Raw genomic sequence first — 23,418 nt, 5'->3', positions numbered from 1 at the left:
ATAGAGCTATGATATGATAAAAGAGTCATTAACTTGACATGGTTCTGGCAAGGTGGTAGATGTAGTACCTTTGTTGCAGCAAGTTAGGATATAGTCCTATCTTTTCAGAATGGATCGAAGGTTATTACTGATAATGATGACTTATGGAATAGTGTCCCAGATGGGACTGTAGAGTGTGGTAGAGAGTAGTTGGCTCGGGTATCCTGGAGAGGATACAAGTTCCATTATAGGAATCATATATAATCAGATCACGATGGATGTAAATCCTTTGAATTGGATGACGGGTTTGGGTGCTCGAAATCTTAAGTTTTGGAATTGAGTAAACATGGAAAATAATAATAATAATAAAAATAATAATAAATAAAATTATTGCAGAATCAGTTCTCGAGGTAGTTAGCGGTTCGTTATGAATGTCAGACAAACATTTTTAGTGTGATCAACAGAATCACTTTGTAGTGAAGCAATAACGACAGGACAATAGTAGGGGTAGAACGAAAAGTGACAAGTCTGGATGGTTATAAATCACTAGAAAGTTCAAGGATCAAATTAATGACCCTAGATAAGGGTGGAATTAGTGTTGGAAGAATTTATTAGTGAGAGAAATCTTTCAGGAATCAACAAAAGTTAAGGGCACAATAAAAACGATGATAGATATGAATCATAGGTCGAGTATAAGTAAAGTTAATAAATTATAAAATATTATGTCAAGAAGGAAAATGGTACGGTAAAGGGTTCATGCAGATGATACCTTATAGGTAGAGCATAATTGTGCTAGGAGATGATGAAATTTGGAGAGAAAGACCAAGAAACTTAGGTGAAACGTTATAATACGACAATCGGATGTAGTTGAATATAAGAGGATATTTTCTTTCTTTTCAAGTTTAGCTTGTGCTTTTGGTTCTAGAAGGTTATATAAGGAACAGAAACTGAGTCAAGGAGACCTAGTTATTGAGAGTTTAGTAGGCACAAATTCATACATAATTTCCTGATATGAGAATGACAGTAAGTGCATACCTAGTATTAAGTATGAAAGGACGAACAGAGTAATGACAGGAGTTAAATTGAGTTAGCTACTAAGGCTTGCAACTGTTTTAAACTATGAGCTGGAGGAAGTACTATTTATGGTTGAGATTCAATAGATGAAATTGTTGCTGATGGGTAATTTGAGGTTGAAGTTTAGAAAGCTATGAGCAGTATATATGATTATATTAAGGAGAATGAACACGTGAAGTATCTTGTTTGGAATTAAGGCATGACACATATTTCCTACAGTCGTGTTAGTTCAGATGGAACTTATAGTTTATGGGGCTCATATTCATCCAGGATAAGCAATTTCCTACTAAGGCTGATAGGGAATGATAATGTTCTGATAGTTAAGTTGGAAAAAAGGGGATACAAGAAAAAAAAAAAAAAATTTCTATGGGTAATTATAAGTGTTACATAAGGTGAAGAATGTGCTGGTAGGAGCAAATCATAGGGTTAGAATTCTTGAAGTAATGAAACTAGTATTCAAGATAAGACTAAGAAATAAAAAGAAAGTTAAAGTTGATGATGGGATAGACATCTTTGAAGGAAAAGGTGTAAGGATGAGATAGGACTAAAATTAAGGAATAAGTACAGCAGGTTGAAATGATACCAACAATACCAAAAATAGGAAAAGGGAAGTGGATAAAATGCAAAGGACAGGAAGAGAGCTCGATAGAGTCAGTTATAATGATGAGGATAAGGAGTGTCTAACCACTGCCCCTGTGTTAACACGACCTATGAGCGGTGAAGGATACACCGTGTACTGTGACGCCTCCAGAGTTGGCCTAGGGTATGTTTTGATGCGGAATGGAAAAGTAGTGGCTTATGCTTCAAGGCAGCTGAAGAGGCATGAGCAGAACTATCCCACCCATGATTTGGAAATGGCGGCTGTAGTCTTTGCACTAAAAATCTGGAGACACTACCTGTATGGTGAAGTGTGCGAGATATACACCGACCATAAGAGTTTGAAGTACATCTTCCAACAGAGGGATTTAAACTTGAGACAGAGGAGATGGATGGAGCTTCTGGAAGACTATGATTGCCCCATCCAGTACCACCCTGGGAAGGCCAATGTAGTAGCAGATGCTTTAAGCAGAAAATCTTCTGGCAGTTTGGCGCACATTTCAGCAGAGAAAAGACTGTTGATTCAGGAGGTACATGAGTTGATGTATCAAGGTTTAATCATAGATCTTTCAGATTAGGGTATTGTTGGCTCACTTTTGGTGAGGCCGGACTTGAGGGACAGAGTTAGGGTTTTCGGCCACAGAGACCAACAATTGATGAAGATTATAGAAAGAGTACAGCAAGGTGAAGGTGGTGAGTTTGGATTTGCCAATGATGGGGCCCTAGTGCAAGGTTCTAGGATATGTGTGCCCGATGTGGACAACCTCAGGAATGAAATCATGCAAGAGGCACACTATACAATCATGCAAGATCCACCTGAGTTCCACCAAGATGTACCATGATGTGAAAGATAGCTCTTGGTGGAATGGCATGAAGAGAGACATAGCAGACTTTGTGTCCAAGTGCTTGACTTGTCGGAAGGTGAAGTTTGAACACGAGACCGTCGGGGAAAGTCGCAAGAGCTCCCTATCCCGAGAATGGAAGTGGGAAATGATTACTATGGATTTTGTGGTTGGGTTGCCTCGTACCACGCGAGGATATGACTCGATATGGGTAATTGTAGACCGCTTGACCAAATCAGCTCACTTCTTACCTCAGAAGACTACATACTACGTAGCACGGTATGCGGCTCTACATTCGAGAAATAGTCGATTGCATGGAGTTCCGGCCCATAATATCCGACAGAGGGCCCGATTCACTTCGGTTTTGGAGAAAGTTGCAGGAGGCACTTAGCACCTGATTGAACTTGATGCGGCTTTTCACCCTCGCATGACGGACTGATGCGAAAGGACAATCCAAACACTGGAAGACATGCTTCGCATGAGTGTCTTGGATTTTGGAGGTCAATGGGATGGCACCCTATGAGGCATTATATGGAAGAAAGTGTAGGTCTCCTCCGTGTTGGACAGAAATGGGGAAGCGAAAGTGCATGATGTAGACCTAGTGCGGTACACTTGAGGTAGTTCCTTTAATCGAGAACGGCGAGGGCGGCTTTCGATGGCGAGAAGAGTTATGCGGACCCAGACGGAGGATGTGGAGTTTGCAGTGGGCGACTATGTATTCCTAAAGGTTTCTCCAATGAAGGGAGTCATGAGATTTGGAAAGAAGGGCAAGTTGGCACCTCGGTATATCGGACCTTTTGAGGTTCTTGATAGAGTGGAAGCGATTGCCTACGGTTGGAGCTACCACCCAACATTTCTCACCTTCATCCGTGTTTCACATCTCCATGCTCAGAAATACATTCTGATCCTTCTCATGTCTTTATGATAGGATGTGATAGAGCTAAAGAGAACTTGACATTTGAGGAGCGACTGAGCCATAGTGGACTACCAAGTGAGACAGTGAGATCCAAACAGATCCCTATGGTTAAGGTTTTGTGGAGGAGTCAGTCACTGGAAGAGTGCACCTTGGAGTAAGAGAGGGACATGCGTAGCAAGTACCCTTACTTGTTCAATGCATAATCATGTGTTTTATTATGCCTTGTGTAAAAATTCGAGGACGAATTTTCTGTAAGGGGGGAAGAATGTAACACCCCAAATTTTATTATTTATGAGTATTTTTGATATTTTAATTTTATTTAAATTTTAGGAATTTTTGAGATTTTTCGATTTTAAAATCGTTCGATTTTCCAAAATATAAACTTTGATGATTTTTAAAAATTAATTTAAAGACCACGTGGCAAAACTAAAAATATATTTGGAGTCTACGTATTTTTCTGAGTTTTACGGAATTTTTTCGGAATTTTTGGACCTCGTTTTCGGTCCCGAGGCAGAGTAAAAATTCAAAATTTTGTATTTCGAATCGAATCGGCCGAATCGAACCGGACCGGATCGGACCGGTCGAATCGAACCGGCTCCCTTTCCTTTTTCTTCTCCCGGCGTCGTCCCTCTCTTTTCTCTTTCTTTTCTCTCCTCCTCCCTGCGCGCGTCGCTCCAATTTCTCCGGCCAAATCCGGCCGATCCGGCCACCGATTGGACCGGGTCTTGTGTCTAAAATCATCTACTCGGCGAGAGCTTTCCATAGACACCAAGAACGCCGAAATCCATCGAGCGGTTTGTCCGATTTTTGCTCGGGAAGATTTTAGCCCATTTCGACTTTTGGGCTAGATTTCTCGAAAATCGTGAATCCCACGAGGAAACCGAGGCCACCAGCACGCTCCATTCGTCGAGAGCTTCGCAACGACATAAATTTCGAATTTTTCCGACACCGTTTTTCGGTGGGTCCCACGGAACTTCGCAGTGTAATTTCGAGCATTAAATGAGCTTAGAAAATTTTGAAAAATTTATGTGCTAACCCCCGTGTTATGGGCTTCGTGTAGGTATCCTCGATTCGCGGAAATTCGACAGTTGACCGGGTCTGCAAATTTCGGGCCAGACAGACCCGTGACCGGAAAAGTCTCCGAATTGGGCCGAGGTTTTGGCTAGCCCCCCATTGTCAGACGTCCCGAGCGCGTCCCCGAAGTCGGAATCGGCAAAGGTAAACCCGAACCTAGTTTTTACGTAATTTTCTAGTGCTTAAATAGGATTAAAAATCCATAAAATATTCGTGGTAGCTTAGAAAATTACGATTCTTTTTGCAATAGCTTAGTAATATTGCTAAGGACCGCGGGCAAAGTTTTATAATTTTTAGAGCTTGTTTGGGCAGTTTTTGCAAAAATGATCAATAATAAGGACTAAATTGAAATTTTGCGTATTGTGATGGATGAATGATTTGATGGGCCCAGGTGGGGCTGTGTGATATGATTGAACTGTTGATGTATGGATTGTGAGCATAGAAGTGCGTTTTTAGCCCTTTTGCAGGTTGGGTAGGTCCTAGGTATAGGGGAGACTCTGCCGGATTTTCGGCACGACTTAGGACGTAATTGGTCGTTTTCTTTATTTGTATTGAGTCGATTGTATTAAATAAATGTAATATGATTGTCGTGAGCGACAGCCTTCTTCCTCCGCCACCGCCACAAGAATTTGTCGTCAAGTCTGTGAGTAAAATATTAATTTTAATTATAATTTCGATATTATTATATGTTCAAAGATGCCCATGCATCACTTATATGCATATATTTATGTAGTTAAACTCTAGGCACGATTTATGTTGCATTCATAACTGTTGATGTACCATGGATGTTGTTGTGGTAATTTGGAGCAGTGTGCGTGCGTTGGCGTGCGTGTGATGTGGTGTGGAATATTGAATGGACTGGGTAGTCTCGGCTTGTGTAATTGTTGGGACTGTTCCTTCGAGGGGTAGTCACGGCTTGAGTAATTATTTGGGACCCTCGATTTGGTTATTAAGTGGAAGTTCGAGCTTGAGTAATTACCGGCACCAAAGTTGGATTTAAGAGAGTGTATAGGGGATCGGCTCCCATATGTTATGATTGATACTACAGGTGTGTGAGTGCTCCAAATTACCTTTTGATGTTATGATGTGAAAATGTTGTGTATGTTGCATTTCACTCTACAGTTGCATTAGTTTGAGATAGTTATAGAGATTATAGTTAAGATTGATATTTTACTCTCGAGTGAACGCTCACTCTGTTCAAAAATTTTACAGCCACGGGGAGGATATTTTGTTCAGGTTAACTCGCCTTTTTACCTCGCAGGTTGTTTATCAATATTGTGTAATTTTAATTACTCCTAGAATTTCCGCATGTGTTAGCAGTAATTATTTGAAATTGGTCTGTAATATTATATTCATGTTGGACCTGTAAACTTAATATTTTAAGTCTGTTTTGATGGATTGGATGAGGGAGCTGAGCTCCCATTTATTATTATGTTGATGAGTATGTGGAGGGTGAGCTGAGCTCCCCAATGGATGGTTTATTATGTTTACAGGTCGGGTGAGTCGAAAACTCCCCGTTGGAAAGTCCATTTTATGGCCGGACTCTGTCCGTTTGTTTTCTTGAATTTGGGCCCAATGGGCCTTAGAGTTGGGTTAATGAACAGTTAGGCTTACTACGGGCCTCGAGGGCTTTAGGCTGGCCCAGGTCCTAGTGCCGGTCCGGCCCATAGGTTGGGTCGTGACAAAGAGCTTTACATTAAGTTTTCTGATAATTTACAATTATCATCCCTAAATTTTAAGGAGTATTTTATGTTAATCCCTCAACTTTAATTTGTTATCATCGAAAATTTATTAAGTTTTAATTTTAGTATTACAAAAGTCCCGCTTTAACAATTTTACCTCCAACAGATTAATAGCTCACTAAAAGTTAAAATCACCTAAATACCCTCTCCTTGGACCCCTCACTAACTTTATTTTTTAATGTATATTCTCCTTTTTTTTCTTCTTTGTCATAGGCCCACTCCTCATCGTTGACCACCTAAGCTTCAACAAGACCCTCAATGCACCTTAGTTCACGTCGATGATCTAAGAGACTCCGTTAATAGCAGAACGCGATGACAAGACCGCCGGTTTTTGCTAGGAGAGAGAAATGAAAAGCTTTGAGATTTCTTGCCCTAATACTGTCCACCAGTCCATCTCCATACAAGCCTAGAGCCGTTGAAAAAGTGAAAGATCAAAACTCCAAGGAGAGAGAATCTAATAGTTAAAGTCACTTGGCAGTTGATTCACGACCCGTAAACCTAACCTGACCAAATCTTCGTTTTTTAGTATATTATAATTAAAATAATATAAATTTACCTAAATAATTAGTAATATAAATAATTTAATAAATTAAATTTTAATTTTTTAAATTAACCTTTCAATACTTTATATATCTTAAGTTTTTATTAGTATTTTTAAATTTATATAAAAATATTCAAATTTTAAATATTTTTATTTATAATATTTTTAATTAATAAATAATTACTCTTAATATTTATAGAATACTAAATATATACATTAAAATATAAAAGAATGAGGGTGTTACGAGGATGAAATTTAGCTAATTTTAGCATTTTGTAAAATCCTAAACCTACTGTAACAAGCGAAATAGGTAAGAGGAAATTTTGATAACAAATTGAAGTGACTAATATGAAAAAGCCCTTATGTGCAAGTTTTCCTTAAGTTCTCATACCCTCCAACATCAGTGGCTAATGAATAATAATTTTTATCATGCCAGCTTTTTGATCATTTACTTAAAGTCTCCTGTTATATATTCATCTATCTTCTTATATCGCATCTAAAAAATCTATATTTTTGTTAACGAAGCTTTTGATTTTAGTCTGGACAAACACTTCAAATATAACAACATTTATCTTAACCTTCTAATCATTTTTAATTAACGCCATTGAATTAAAAGAATTCTTTGCATTATATATTCTTTTTCCAACTCAACACAGACAAGTGAATAATATTTATTTTAATTTCTTATCGTCATTATTTTTGTTTTTTTTTATTAATGATGAGCATATTTTATGTCTAAATCATCTACTTCTTCCTTTGAGCTAAACACCATCCCCACCATTGCGTCACAATTTTTCACTTGATATATTATTTCCCTAATTCAACTAATTTTCTATAATTTTCATACTCTTTTCTCAATATTGAAGGTATTTCTTCACCTCCATTGAGAGAATTAGCTTCCAAATCTTATAAAAATTTAAAAATAATACCATGTCAATAATTTCAGTTTATTCAATTTTACTAGAAAATAAAAAAAATTTGCTAGTGAAAATGTTAAAAAAAAAAAATGAACTAGATATAACTGCACCCCAAAAGCTAGTTCAAGTGGAGAGATTTAACATGCCCCTTATGTTCAGGCATGAACATCTGAGCGTGAAGTTTGTAAACAAACAAATTTGGCTTTGATACCACGTAGGGAAAATGGACCGAACCTAACAACACTCTGAAAGTTAGCTCAAGAGAAGAAAGTTTGCCTAAATCCTATATTCATAGAGAACAAGCGAAAATTATTGTATGGAGGAATATGCTTGGAGTGTATGATGAACATCTGAAAGATACACTTTTCAATAAGCAACCTCAGACATGTCAACAAATCATTAATACACGGTCTGGAATAAAATTATTCATGTTCAATGTAATTTTCATTAAACCTATACCATAAATTTGTGAGGTGTTCAATGGACTACCCAAAAACAACTGGATACATTGACAAAGAGCACATAGATTCTATCAGAAGTCGGGAAACCCGCTTTCAATAAATTGCACAAATAATGATTTTCCACATAAATAAGGATTCCATTCCAGTATCTTCTATGCTTTACTTAATCGACTACCAAAATATTTTTTCCTTCTTTTTTTTGTCTTTTGGGGTTTCAAAAGCTGGGTAAGCACACACAAATTCTAGGAAAGGAATATACAAGAATGGTATAGAAAGAAGTAAGCTTGGCATATACCTATTTAGTGGATGCCTTCATGATTGCCAGAACACTTCTGGGTCATTACTATATAAAGATTGATCTTGAATTTCTTGGTTAGCTACGTGGCAATCGATGAGTCGTGCTTGGATAATTTTACATAGCAACAATCCAGAAGGAAGCATCCACCATTCACTTTCATCCCTGCACCATGCCACATACATGCACAACTCAAATGGTGGTAACTACCTATAGTAGCCATACCCAGCACTAAAACTAGCTAGAAATTATACATTACGAAACTGCATCTACAGTAACAAAACTACTCACATGCTAAAATTCCAGGACTGAAAGCTCAAATGCTTTTTACTTGAGCGGATCATATAATGGACAAATCCACATACAAAGGCAGTTGCCTGTTACAAAAGAGAAATGTGACAGAATTTTTCAGAAAATGAAACACACATGGCTGTTCACCATTCTATAAAAAAGACATTTGAAAAGGGGAAAAACCAAAAGAATATATAATAAAAAGCAAATAAATCTGCATAAATAAACATATAGAAACACTTGTTTCCAAAATTCATTTATACTAGTCATATTTGGAAAGAGGAGCACCCAATGCATCACAGTATTCTTCTTTGTTACCATTATTCTTTGTAAATGTGACCGTGTGTGTGTGAGCTTCTGCTAATAATAAGCACATAATGTAGATACACAAAAAATATATGCTAGGAATAAGCAACCCCTTCCCCCCCCCCAAGCCCCTTCTTATGCCACTAATCACTCAGAATTTCACTAAAATAACCTTTCTGAAGAATCTACATATTTTGATACAAGAAGATATGTTGATAGATTTCAAGAAGAAGAACAAGTGGAGGGTTTCCATAACTACTTATCAATTTGTGATAAATTTCCAAAAAGATTGTGTTTTCACATTGAAATTATTGCAAGTAAAACAGATTCGCATTTTGTCCATCTTTTGTCTCCGCGCTTTCATCGATTTCAAGTTAAGCACAATATATCGAGTATTCAAGAAATGACCTGAGAACAACTTACAACATTGATCAAGGATGTTATGTTCCACAGAGCATATACACGTGCCAGACCAGCTGATCGCCTAGGTCCATGACTAAACAAGGCACTGATTCCAGTTGGAAATGGAAACAGTATGCCAAGAGGAAGGATAAATAAAACTAATAGGAAATTGAGCAATGAAATAGAATACATCTGTAGCAAAGTTAGCAGTACTAAGCTAATATCTGCTAGTAAAAGTATAGAGATGAACAGACCAACAAGATCCTGCAGAAACAACAGAGCAAGAGAGAGTCAAAAGAACATCATAGACATTCATGTGAAATCAAAAAGAAATCGGCAAGCACATGCCAAGATTACAGTACAAGCATTTGAATTACCTGATGACCAACAGGTTTAGAATTATAAAGGATGAAACCAAAAGGATAACATATTGTCCTCCTTAATTTTAGTGTTCGTAAATTCTTCGAATGCAAAATGCCTCCAGAAATTCCTGTGTGTGTCATTATCTGTTCATTTGCTTTCTGGTACTCCAGTCGACCCTCTCTATGCAATCTAGGCAAACTGTAAATTACAGATGGAGAAAATATAAGCTAAAATGAATACAGATATGGCACCAAAAGAATCAAAAAGAAAGTTTTACCATGACTGTTTCCCAGGTAACAGAGATCCATCTTGACCTTCAATTGATGGGGCAACACTCTCATTCTCAGTTGCACATACCACAAGCCCAAACTGGCAATATCCAGAAGACGTAGGTTGAAACCATGCAAGATCAACATGTACACTGTATGCACTTAAAGCAGGATTTGCAAGTGTTTCAAGCCAGCCAATAACATGACCAAAAGTAATCTTTAAGCGTCCACATCGAACCAAGCGTAATTGCGCATTTAGTCCAGCCACTAATCGATACCAAATGGTTGGAGGAACAGACTGGAAAACAGTAAAAAACAAAGTCAGGTGCAGTCATTCCAACAGAAAAAGACAAGAAAAAAGAATATTAATGTGCATGTTTTGGGAGAAGGGGTAACTTATGAATTTGATAAACTATTAGCAAAATACAACAAATAGCAAACCTGGCTCATGAGGCTGGTGAGAATATTGTCACTGTTAAGGGAGAAAGGAGCCATATAACTTCCATCTCCTCCAAAAACTAAAGACATGGGAAACCTTTGATGAAGACGAGGAGGGAGATCAGCTCTCTTTTCATCTCCGCCAAGGAAAAAATCCACATATGCGAGCATTAGATCAGAAGTTGCAGCCACCTGAAGCATAAAATATTACACATTAATGCAAAAGCTATTGCTGATAATATTAGGTAAATATTAGGCGACTATCAAGGCGCAGATTGAGCTTTTCTCTTCCTCTCTATCTTTAAACCCACCATCCTAATATGCTCCAGAATTAGTGCAGGGACAAAGAAAATCTAAGCTGATTAATCATATATGCTGTACCCCAATCATCTGATGCCAAGGTCACCAACAAAGTCTAACCCAAAAATATAGTTGGATCATGTATTTAGGCAAAACACAAAAACTTCGCAATTAAACATTTGGAGTGTTGCAATCACACATTTACCAACAAATTAAACTTTAAAAGGAATCATAATTGGTGCACTGGAACTCCGCTAAAAATACAGTTGAAAGTTACTGTGCTTCTAAATACTGCCGGGCCTTTGTCGGTCATTAATGGTGCAGCGCAACTCACACATCCACACATTATTTTGGAACTGTCATACTTTTCCCAATGTTCAGAAATTCTGTATGTGCCACAATCAGCATTCATTTTTTTAAGCAGTGTCATGTAATGTATGATTATTTTCTTTGGTTGACTGGTTTTTAAATTTATAGTTCATTTTCCCATTCTCCACCATTTGTGCAAGGAATGCCCCTTGATAAATACCCTACATAACTCAAAACCACATATAGACACAATCTAGTAGTCAAAAACCAACAACCAAAGCCAACAAGTTCCAAAAGAGAGACGGATTTTCATGATTTATGAATTAATCTATTTGGAAGGGATTACCATACAGTAGTTGTTCTTAACAGCTTAATCCCATTTCTTAAAGTTCCAAAATTTTAAAGCAACATCACCTTTGAGAAGCTTGACCCTCTAAAAATCTTGGAATTGCTAATCTAAAGAAGGGAAGAAAAGACACATGAGATGAACAATCTATTATTTTACACAAGACCAGACAAGTCCCAGAAGAAGTTGTGTTTACAGATGTTGAAGGACCTAGCAGAGAAAAGAAAGGAATTTTCAAAATCACATTCAGAACATATCTATAAAACAGACCTTAAGCCCTTCATAGAGAGCACGTGAGCGACAAGAGCGTAAGCAAGCATGATTGTATTCTGATCGAACAAAATCACGAAGTTGTTGTAATTTCTTTTTGCGACACTGCTGTAGCCAGGAACATGCAAGAGGACATGCAAGAACAGAAAGAATGCTGTAGACAGATCCTTCCCACCACTGATAAGCAGCCAACCGATTAACCTCATCCACAAATCTATTGAATGCATCCTCATATCTGCCGTGAAGATGTCATATTTTAAAAACCCATACAAACATCAGTTTCAATATAAGCCTATGAGAAAAATTAATACACTAGAACTTCTCATATACCCATGAATACACTAGACAGTCAGAAAGCTTACACAATTTCAATCACTTGTTCAGGAGGAGAGTGAGGTAGATGCCAAGGCTCGCTGAAAGTATTTGGACCCATAAAATACATCCTATGCACATGACCCTGGGATTCTTCAACTCTATTTGTTTCTAATACCTAAAAGACAACAGGATCATCACCTCAGATCAAAAACTAAAGACTGGCAGTGAGATTTTCATCTGACAAAAGCAAACAGCGAAGTGATAAACTAACCTCATTCAGTGACTCGAGGAATGGAAAGGAGTGATCTATTCGAGATTCACGTTGAGGCGGCACAAGAGCGGGTAATTCATCCCCAGCAACATATTTCATCCGTGCAACACTAAGCACTAAAGCTAACAGGATAAGAAGACCCAAGAGAATAAAACTGAACCACCATGGACCACCAAAAGTGTATACCAACTCTTCAAGAGCTGTATAACAGTTTGGCATGTGATATCTGTCAGATACACACTTGTATGGACAAGGTCTTTCAGTGACACCACCTGTTGAAAAAATTGGAATAATATTTGAGAGGGACATGTGCGCGCGCGCGCACACACACACACACACACACACACACACAGACACAGGTGAAAACTGCTAAATATGTGATAAAACTTTCAACATTTGGCGAAAGCAAAATTCAATCAATACATACTTCAAGACTCTAGGAAGCAACCTTTTAGGAAATTGTATATGTCTGTATGAGTGATTTTCAAACACACACACACACACAGAGAAAGCAGGAGGGAGGCATGAAACAGAATGCAGAAAAATCAGTCTGCTTTAGCGTACAGAAGCACCTAATATTAAATTTTTGAAAAATACCTCGAACAGCAAGATATATACCACGACTTGGAAGCTCATGCAATGGGCATTTGTGACAAAGTGCTTTATCAGATCCACTAACATTCTTGAAAGTCCCAACCGGACATTCCTGCAGTGCAATTTGAAGCAGTAAACCAAAAGGCATCTTTGACAAGTCCATTAGCAAGGAAACATTATAAATGGAATCAATAATCAGTAAGAATCCTGACTGACTATTTTATAAATTTGCTATGAATTTTCAATTCAGAGATGTACAAATACATACCCTTGCTCATGAAAACTTTTCAAGGCAAATGGGGCCCTCAATATAGGGCAACCAAAGTGAGATATTAAATATAACCAGTTAGCGGTTCTATACATTATGCAGGCATAAGGCCATTAGATGTTCAAATTATTCAAATGAGACGCGTGATATTGATACGATGAATTTGAACAATTACCTCACAAAAGATACCATAAAGCCCTTTTGGGCAGGCCTTTCCAGTAACAGTCCCATTTCCACCAGCACGGCCCCGACCTCTACCAAATCCTCCCCTGCCATTAGGGAACAAGAAGCTTAAAATTCAGCTGATTTCAAAATAACCATCCATGAGCATTTTTATAACAAGTGTGTGTGTGTGTGTGTGTGTGTGTCTATATATATACATATAGATCAGGACAAACAAAACATTCATTAAAGTGTGAATGCAAGAAGATAAAATAATCAGAACTGCTGTATGGTAAATACACTGCCAAACACAAACCAAGTCTGAATGCTTCCATTTGCAGTCGCAATTGGCAGATACTCATCTCTAACTGGAACATCTGACCAATGAAAGTGAACCCTTCCCCCACCTCCACCACCAGCCCCATCAGCACTGCCATGCCCTCCAACAGTTGAGATGGTAGAAGAATTACTGAGTGCCATTGTATGAATAAATAAAAGAATGGTTCCACCAGAACCACCCCCAGGACGTACATCTGAAATCATCCTAGAATTCTTTTTCTTGATGTTTTCTCCAAAGCTTTCTCCATCAGCTCTAAGTGCACCATAAACAGACAAACTAGACAGTGCATGCTCCACAGAACCCATCACTGCTCAAGAGAACATAAAACATTGATCCATAGATCCACAATGAGGGAAAGTAATAAAAACAAAAGCTCAGAACAGTAAGGGAAAATAAGGAACATTAAATTTAAATGATATCCAAAATCTGACAAATGAAAATTGCATCACATGCAAGCTAAAAGAACATACACAGCTAAGAAAACTATATAATAGAGCATTGGAGGAAGAATAAAGAACATGCACATAGTAGACTCGTAACAACTGTTGTCAAAGGTGAGGATGCTAGCTATCATTTCCACAAAAGTAGACCTCTTGAGTTCATGCAATGTTTGTCAGCTTCAAAATAAAATGCGTTAAAACAAGTAACAAAGTTACCAGCTCATCATAAGCAAACTTACCTATTATACCACCACCTGCAATTGCCCCTGATAGAGTACCATTTCCGCTACCACTACCTAGTTCACAAGGCAATCCAGCATCCCCATATGCCACACCACCCTCTACATAAGTGCCATTGTAATATCCATCACCACCTTTGCCACCATGCCCAGCACCCCCACCAAAACCATTGTCAGAGACTTTTCCTTTGCCCAACCCACCTGCACAGCCTACATAAAGTTCAGATCAAGCTTCAGTAAAATAAAATTTACACCTAGAACGCACCATTTATCCTACTCAAATATGAGATTGTAGAGTGAGGGAAAAAAAGTTCTATGAGAACATTTCCCTTTTCATTGCTTCAGTTGCATGTCAGCAAGCCACACTTCTAATGCCAAACCTTTATAATAGAAAAGAAGTAGATGCTATACCAAGACCAGATGCACTAATTGCCCCAGAAGACTGGACAACTACATTTCGAACCCAGTGAAAATGAACAACAGATCCTGTTATCATGCCTTCAACAATAACATCTTCAACTCGACAGATCTGCAGTAGCAAGACAAGACAACCATTTATAAGAAACACAAAAAGAGTCTATCATGCTACAGTTAACCATCCAATAATCTGACCAAGATAAGTCCTTAGTGCTCAATCTGGCAAAAGGAATACCTGAAGAGTGAACGACAGTGAAGAGTTCACGTTACAATCTTCAGGAGGATGAATTAGCTCCATGGGGCAGTCTTGAAGATCACAGTAGAGCTGTGGGGCCCTATCATGAGTTAAAAATAAATATCATACCAAATAAACAGTGGCAGGGTTTCATGTTTCACTATTATCAGCAATATATGACTTACATATCATTATCACTAGCATTCTCCAAGGGACCTCGAAGAACAGAACCGGGTCCAACCTTCATGTTGTGAAGAGAAGATTAATGGCATGAGAAAAAGGATAGTCTGAATTTAAAAGTTGAATCAAATTCTGTATCTGTATCCAACCTAAAATATTACGGAAAAACAAATCATATCATCACTATCTCTAGCTAGTTAATAACTTTAGTTGATAATTTTTAACTAAACGGTGCTTTAATCAAGCTAAAGAATTTCACAATATGAAGAGCATGGGCTACAAATGAAAACTATGTGAAATAAATTAACCCTTGGCTGGTTCATACCCAGGATCAAAGTTCCAGGTAATCATCAACTACATAAGCTAATTGCAAAGATAAACTGATATTTTACAATTATCAGCAATTTTCCCATTAGACTTTACCAAAGCACAAGAGTATCTTTCAGCTTACATTTATACTGAAGAATAACGATAAAATCAAGCGTTGTGATTCAATCATATCTCCCGGTCCAGACAAATTCAAAAAGCCTTGCCCATGAACTCCCAAATTTGCATTAGAATGTATCACAGAGGATTCCTGACGAAAGATGAATGATCATTAGTCCAGATAGGAAACAAAAAAATCAAGGTTTTTGGTTAATAAGGAAGATTTTGAAGGTGGAGTACCTTGAGAACAACTAAATTGCTAGCCTCAAGCAAAGATGTTGCTACAATTGCATCACCACCTCCATCTATAAGCATTTTGGAATTCCACATCAAATGTATTTTGACAGACATTCGAAGAGCTCCATATATCTAATTCATTGAAAGTAGTAAATATTAGTATTACCAGCAGAAAATAGCAACAATTTACATTGAGCATCTCATTGACCGAGAAAACCGGTACAGCAACAGAAACTAAATCAAGAGAAGTATGTCAACAGAAAAGAAAGACGGAAAAAAAGTGCTTGTCACTTGCCTTAACAACAGAGTCGCTCATTAGAAGTTCTTCTGCCATCAACTCAAACGCTGATGAGGCATAATGTGCAAGGCCAAAGCTCAAAACTGCACCACTTGATAAACTTATTTGGCCTTGAACCTATAAATAACATCAGCATATCAATATGAGCTGGAAAAAGGATGAAAGGAATATAAGTGAAACTTTAATAGCAGGATAGAGATAATGTTAAGAATTAAAATGCAATTCAAATCAGGCAGTAATAATCATGTAGAAGGAATAGATAATAGATGTCCAGGACACTTGAGACCTCCAAATTCAAAAGCAGCTATTAAGGCAGTTGAAAATTGGGTGACTTGTAAAGCAAAACAAGGCACAGAGATATGGTCAATATTATGCATAAACATGCTAAAGCATAAAAAAAAAATACTTAAAACAACAACTGTAATGCAGATCCCACAAAAATGTCTCACATCACCTGTCATTTTATTATGTGTATGCATGCTCATGTTAAACTCACCACCAATCTCACACATTGCTCTCCCCTGTGAAGAGCTCTCTAACAACTACTTCCCTCAAGGTTTATGTATTATAATCCCAAACCGAACAATTTCACCTGATGTTTATACATACCAAGTTTTGAAACCTTTTCTTCAATTTACAGACACTAGTCCTCTTAAATCTCAAAAGTTATATCTGTTGACCACAATGGTTCTCTCTCTCTCTCTCTCTCTCTCTCTCTCTCTCTCTCTCTCTCTCTCTCTTGTTTTGGTAAGTGATACACAGTTAATAGACCAAAACAGGGAAAGCAACCCTTGTGATGAGTTAGCCAAATTTTGCTATGCAGAGAATGGTATTCATTCAAGTTTGTTCGCAGACAAAATTAACCATATAGCTGCTTTCTTTATTCACATGCATTACTTATCAGAAAACAGTATTTACTGGCAAACTATGCATAAGACTTGCAACAGTATATTGCTATAACTAAGGGCAATAAGGGGTGTTGAAAATAAATAAAGGGTCTTTGGGGTTGAAATTGTAAAAAAGGAATAGTATGAGAAGTTAGTAGAGTTAGCTGGGAATTAATTAGAAAGTGGCAGGAACAAATAGCAGCTATTGTGACTAGAGAAACTATCCCAGAATATTATCAATGAAATTCTCATTCTTCTCTCCCTAAACTCTTTCCTTTCTCTTCTGTTCTCTCTTCTTCTATTCCTTTCCCTTTCTCTCTATATTTCCTCTCCAGTTACTATTCTTTCTATGATGAAGAATCTGGTTGCATAACATATATAAGCAAGTGTTTGCAGCTGTATCACTCGAACCATGAATAACTAGTTATCCTTACCAATTTAGACAAGAAAAACAAATGATGTGGACCAATCACCACTGCATATCAAAGTAATCAAAGGTCCTAATAATCATGTCCAGGAAGCACAGAAAACAATCATCATACAGAAAGGCAGCACAACAACAAAAACCAACCATCACTGGGAAAAAAAATATATATATTCAAGGCAAGGGCATAAGAAATTAGTTGTCAATAACCTGAACCCTGCTCCAAAACAATGGAACGGAAGCCTTGGCATGATTCTGAATATAAACATTTGTCCAAAGTGGCTGTTTAGGAAACTCCAACAAAAGTGTGTCAGTGCTGGTGGACATGTCATTATTGCTAACAATAAGACTCCGAGGAACAGCATCATAATATGTCCCTGCAGCACCCGAGTTTCCAGTACAACCAAAACTCCTTCCCCCTGCAAACAAGACAGCAAAGCTCAAGATGGCATGACATTGCAACATAAAATCAAATAATTGCTCCAGGAACAGTGTCAAGACTCCTTTGCAAGTGACAACAAGAGAAGGACAAGGACAATATCCTTAAACTTGCTACCAGTAGTTGTACCCTCATAGTTGTTTCTATCAAGCTTCATAAAAACTGGGCAACAAAATGAGTAGCATTATTTTCTGCAACAGTATTTTAAAACTAATACCAGCATAAAATCAGCAACACAACAACAACTAAGCCTTAATCCCAAACTAATTGGGGTTAGTTATATGTATCATTTTTTGCCATTCAGTTTTGTTTGAGACCAGTTCCGCACTAGCATAAGATCAAAAGGAAAAAAATATCATCAAAATTTGAAGAGATTATTAGCTAAAAACATAAGATTGTGAATAACTGTTTTAGCCATTATTAGAACTAAGGACATTCCAGGAAACTATGTTAAAGAATATATTATAATTATGATTTAAAATCCTAGTGAGATTTTGAGAGACTTTTTCTTAATTTGAGTGGGAGAAATATTCCTAATAAAATGGAGGAATATTTCATATATTGAGTAGAACTCTTATTTTAGTGTTATTCCAAAATTGTGTGAGACTCCTAATCAGATTAGGATTGAGCGAATTAACACTATAAATAAGAAAATGGTAAAAAGGTTATTTTGCTTTGTCCAAAGGGAGTGACTTTGTCCATGAAGAAGGGTTGTCGCCCATTGTAGAGAGGGACTTTGCTAATTACTGAGGATTTCGCTCTGCCCATTGATGAGGGGTACTCGCCCATTGCAGTGAAGAGAGGCTTCAGCCTAAGGTGAAAAAGGATATAGAATTCAAGAGAAAGGGATTCTTGTCAATTGGTAAGAGGACTCTTGCCCATATAATTGAAGATACCACAAAGACACCCTTTATGGTGTAACAGTCAAAGTAATAAATATATTAAATTATGTCTAGAGGAGAATGAGAGGACTAACTAATATATTTACCATGAGCAATTATGTAGAGTGAGTTATTTTGGGTGTAATTGGGTTGATGGTTAGTATAGTTTTGAACATGTAATGATGATTTATTATTAATGATAGTGAAAAATGATTATGTTGAGAGGGTGAACTACGTAAATATTGGCATTTTATGTGTTTGCTTTATTTTTTTATAGTTTACACGCTTTCACGATGTACAACAGAATAGAAATTTTCCGAACACATAGCAGGAGCACTTTTCTGGACAAATAAAATCAGCTTACATAGATTTTTTTTTTTCTTAAGATACTTCAAATTATAATTTCAAAAGGAAGACTAGAAGCCATCTATCCTCCTCTTCCCTATTCCTAATCTAAAGGGATAATATCTAACGAGAAATTGGACAAATACAGAATGCTCGAAAGATCAAGCCAAGGTCACATGGTATAGTTTTCCACGTGCCACAAGTTCAAATTACAGAAAGAACCATTTTCAACAGATAGACAGATGCTTTATTTTCATCCACAATGAGCACAAAAACAAATCAAATAAATGTTATCACTAAAATATTATATTTAATAAAAAAATTCTTCATACAATCACAATTTCCACATAAGCACCAAGAAAGCCCAATATGTCATAGGTTCTGCTGACTACAACAAGGATAATGAAAATGATGATAATTATAAAATAAAGATGAAGACATAGACTGAGTCATACCATGAACAAAGAAGTCTGTATCATCATGCCTGCTAAAAACATTAATAGCAACTCTCCCACCACCACCACCAGCAAATCCATTACCCCCCGAAGCACTTAGCTTACCAGTTCCAGTCCTGCTCCTCACAGAAGAATATTATTAGTTGGGAGGATTTTTAAGCCACTTATAGATAACAGTTCACAATAAATTCAATTACCAGAACCTTATCAAGGTGATAAAAGCAGAAAAAGATGTAACCAACCGATATAGCTGACAGGTTCATCAACACCTCCTATATCACACTCCACCTATTTAATGCAGAATTCCAGGATTAAGAGAGAGCACCTCCTATGCTTCATAGTTCATCAACAAGGTATTTTACCTCTTATCACAGCTTATCTCAAATCTTAACATCTGTTTTCATGCCAAATTACAGTCCATTTATTTACTTTTGCATACACCATATCCTTATCAATAAGGTATGCAATGGAAAATTAAGAAACTATACCCTGATCACAACCATCTTGGAAACATAACTAAGGGTATCATAAGTCATACCGCCGGTAATTGTGCCAAAGATGTACAAATTACATGCAAGGAAAAGAAAAATACTACCGGTAAATACTTGAGTAAAATGATATAAAGCGGGATTAGCTTCTCCAACTTCATTTACCGATAAAACAAAGAGGGGAAAAAAAACAATGTACTTGCAAAATATTTCACAGTAATCCAATTTGTAAAACACAATTTTTCTCCAAGTGCAAAACAAACACATAAGCAATGCAATCCAACAACAAGAACGCCAATCCCATCTAATTGAATTTAGATTAAAAAAAAAAAAAAAGGACTTACATTCTGTGAGCCTTGATATTAATGCTACCACCGGACCCGCCACCACCCTTGACGCCACCATCACCACCATCCGCCAACAAACTCCCTCCAACGTCAATCGAGCTGATCACGTCAAAGCCAATCCTCCCACCCCCTTCCCCACCGTAATTATCTTCCTTACTCGTGGTCCCTCCTTTGCTACCATAACTCCACGGGTCATGCAAATTCGACCAAGAATACGCATCCCCTCCCCAAACATCGTCCGGCAATTTCGTATTATCCGAAACACAACTCGCTCCTCTCCCCCCATGGCCTCCGCCCGCCCCCTGCACCCCCGATGGTGTCCCACTGGTCTGAGCCGGAGGATCACCTGCCAAACCAGTCACATTTATCACCGAACCCTCACCTAAGCTCACATTATAAGCAGTCACCGCAACAGTTCCCGCTATTATCGTAGCGTTTTGGCCTAAGCTGAAATCCTTAGTCATATTAATCAGAATGGAACAGCCTCCAAAAGGACAGCTCAAAACGACACCAGGAAGTATATCTAAGGTGCCGTTTCCTTCTATATATACATCATCAGTAAAATTCAAGCTCCATTCCAGCTTACAAACAGTATCAAGAGAGCCAATTCCTCCGAGATCCCCCTGGCAAGACACCGACGGAGGGTGAGGTGGAGGGGCAGGCGGTGGGGGCGACGGAGGAGTATAATCTCCATGAAAGGAAACGATATCAGAGGTGATGATCGAAAATTCATCGTTAGTATCAGTAAAAGTTAAACAAGGGTTTATGGGTATGAAAACATAGAAAAGAAAGAAAAAAACAAGAGATGATAAAGTAGTAGGAACCATTTCAGCATTGAAATGATGGTCATTACATGGATATAAACCCTAAAAAGAAAAACAAGAGATTTCAGAGAATTGAATTGAAAATTGGAATTCCTGGAATGGTTACTGAGAGTGAAAACTGTTGGAAGCCGCTTAAGGAATCTTTGTCTCTATGGCACTAAAGAGACAGATAGAAGTGTGAAGAGGAAGGAGAAACGGACGGACAGGCAAAGGTACATGTGTCCAGTTTTTACGTCTTTTTCCGTTTCCTTTTCTTTACGGTTTTTTTCCTCAGCTTTCAAGACACTTTGCTCGTCGTCGTCGTTCAATAATTTTTAATTTTAATTTAATTACAATTTTATTTGATTAATTAAAATTGAAAAAAGTGAAACACCGGACATTCCATTACACACCAATTGATTTTGCATTTGAGAGTTTAAAATTATTTTTTTAAAATAAAAATATTATTTTAAATATTATTAAAAAAATTATCTTAAAAAATTATTTTATTATTATAATATTTTTATAATTAAGTGTTTATTTAGTATTGGGTTTAAAAAGTTTAAATTGTTTTTTTAATAAAAATATGATTTTAAATATTATTAAAAAATAATTTAAAAAAAATTATTTTATTATTTTAATATTTTTATAATTAAAATTTATTAAATTTAATTTTAAATTATTTTTTAATATTCTCTGATTATTATATTTAAAAAAATAATTTTTTTAACAATAATATAAAATAGTCTCTAAAATTTATTAATTATAATTTTAAATTATTTTTTAATATTTTTAATTAATATATTTAAAAAATTTTATTTTCTCAATTTTAACCGTACCACTAAATAGGTTTTAAATAATTTTATCATTAAATTAAGACCATATTTATTAATTAATTAAAATTAAAATTTATAATTATTAATTTATCGCATTAAGATTTTCTTTAATAATAATTTTTATGATAGTGATTAATATTTTGAATTTAATTAAAATATTATTATTTATATTTATATCGTTTGGTAGTACCATATTATTTATATTATCCGTCTTAATGTTGAAAAAATATTTTAATTAAGGTTAATAAGATAATATTATTATTTTTATATTTTATATTAAATAATTATTTTTTACTAAATATTTTTATTTTAAATTATTATATAAATAATTAATAATCACTAAAATAATTTATATTATTAAATAAGATTTTATTATAATTTTTATTGATAAAATTAATTAAGATTTAAAAATACAATTTTAATGAATTAAATAAAATTGTAACAAATGTATGAAATTTAAAAAAATAAATTTGAAAAAATAATATATAGAGATGTTGGAAAAATTCAGCCAATGAAACAAAATTGAAAGGTGGATTTGTTGTGGGTGACAAAAAATATAATTAAATTGGGAACTTGAATATATATATATATATATATATATATATATATATATATATATATATATATATATATATATATATATATATATATATAATGATGATGAATTTTGAATTAAAACAACGCTATCTACAGATTGCAATCAGCTACAATGACAAGTCTCGGAAGATGAAGATTAAGATGAGATCAACTCCGTAATAGATTATCAAATATAGGAAATTTCCCATTACCAGGAATGCTACCAATGATGACATGCATGAATAAGTTTCTTTTTCTTTGTCTTTTTACTTTTTTAATCAAATTTAAGATATCAATTTTCTATTAGACGGTCACGGTTTGCTGTTTTTTTTTTTTTTCCTCATATTCTCAAAATAATTATAAATAAATAAATAAACACTAATGCTTGTAATCAACTTCAAAATTTATTTAATTATATTCTAATAATTTCTTTCTTACATAAAAATTTATTAATCTTTAAATGTTTTATTATTTATTTTTAATAATTAATTTTTTTTTCATTAAAATTTATTAATATTAAATATTATATTATCTATTTCTAATAATAAATTTTCAGATAAAATTTAATTGATTAGTTTTTAAATATTATATTTTTTTTGTTTCTAATTCATTAAGGATAATTTTATTTAGATAAAAAGTTTTAAATATTATTTTTTTAATTTATCACTAAAAGTTTTCCTTTTTATGAACAAAATATTTTTAATAATTAATTAAATTATATATGAATAAATGAAAAAAAGGTATTAAGTATATATAAATTATAAAAAGTTTAAAAAAATGATT

The 23,418-nt window shown here is 35.7% G+C and overlaps 1 protein-coding gene and 1 long non-coding RNA gene across 2 annotated transcripts in view; one reads left to right on the top strand and one right to left on the bottom strand.

Annotated features, from left to right (window-relative positions):
- Positions 1-4,069: 4,069 nt before the first annotated feature.
- The window catches only part of LOC131179329 (uncharacterized), a 90,411-nt gene continuing 71,062 nt past the window's right edge, over positions 4,070-23,418 (top strand). Inside the window, exons 1-2 of the long non-coding RNA XR_009148354.1 lie at positions 4,070-4,366; positions 4,469-4,626. This is a non-coding gene — a long non-coding RNA (uncharacterized LOC131179329). The remainder of the gene's footprint in view (positions 4,367-4,468; positions 4,627-23,418) is intronic.
- Positions 8,210-21,495, bottom strand: LOC110646541 (uncharacterized). Its single transcript, XM_021800013.2, has 22 exons — positions 20,418-21,495; positions 19,586-19,701; positions 17,676-17,884; positions 16,152-16,271; positions 15,860-15,988; positions 15,645-15,770; positions 15,199-15,254; positions 15,014-15,113; positions 14,773-14,890; positions 14,362-14,571; positions 13,659-13,989; positions 13,356-13,449; positions 12,916-13,024; positions 12,319-12,590; positions 12,095-12,222; positions 11,733-11,967; positions 10,511-10,699; positions 10,078-10,367; positions 9,815-9,998; positions 9,459-9,701; positions 8,730-8,815; positions 8,210-8,603 (listed from the first exon to the last, which is right to left on the bottom strand). Exons 1-22 carry the CDS (start codon positions 21,245-21,247, stop codon positions 8,456-8,458), a joined length of 4,323 nt encoding a protein of 1,440 aa, XP_021655705.2. The 5' UTR covers positions 21,248-21,495; the 3' UTR covers positions 8,210-8,455.

The sequence above is a fragment of the Hevea brasiliensis genome, chromosome 4, assembly GCF_030052815.1.
Source record: "Hevea brasiliensis isolate MT/VB/25A 57/8 chromosome 4, ASM3005281v1, whole genome shotgun sequence".
NCBI lineage: Eukaryota > Viridiplantae > Streptophyta > Magnoliopsida > Malpighiales > Euphorbiaceae > Hevea > Hevea brasiliensis.
The sequence above is the reverse complement of the archived record's forward strand: the minus strand, read 5'-3'. Positions and strand labels throughout refer to the sequence as shown.

Excerpts from the sequence above, each read along its gene's own strand:
- LOC110646541 (XM_021800013.2), bottom strand. The coding sequence starts at position 21,247 with ATGGTTCCTACTACTTTATCATCTCTTGTTTTTTTCTTTCTTTTCTAT. Across the intron at positions 15,255-15,644 it reads CGTTATTCTTCAGTATAAAT|GTTGGACCCGGTTCTGTTCT; the intron begins GTAAGCTGAAAG and ends CACAACATGAAG. Across the intron at positions 14,572-14,772 it reads AATTAGTGCATCTGGTCTTG|GCTGTGCAGGTGGGTTGGGC; the intron begins GTATAGCATCTA and ends AACTTTATGTAG.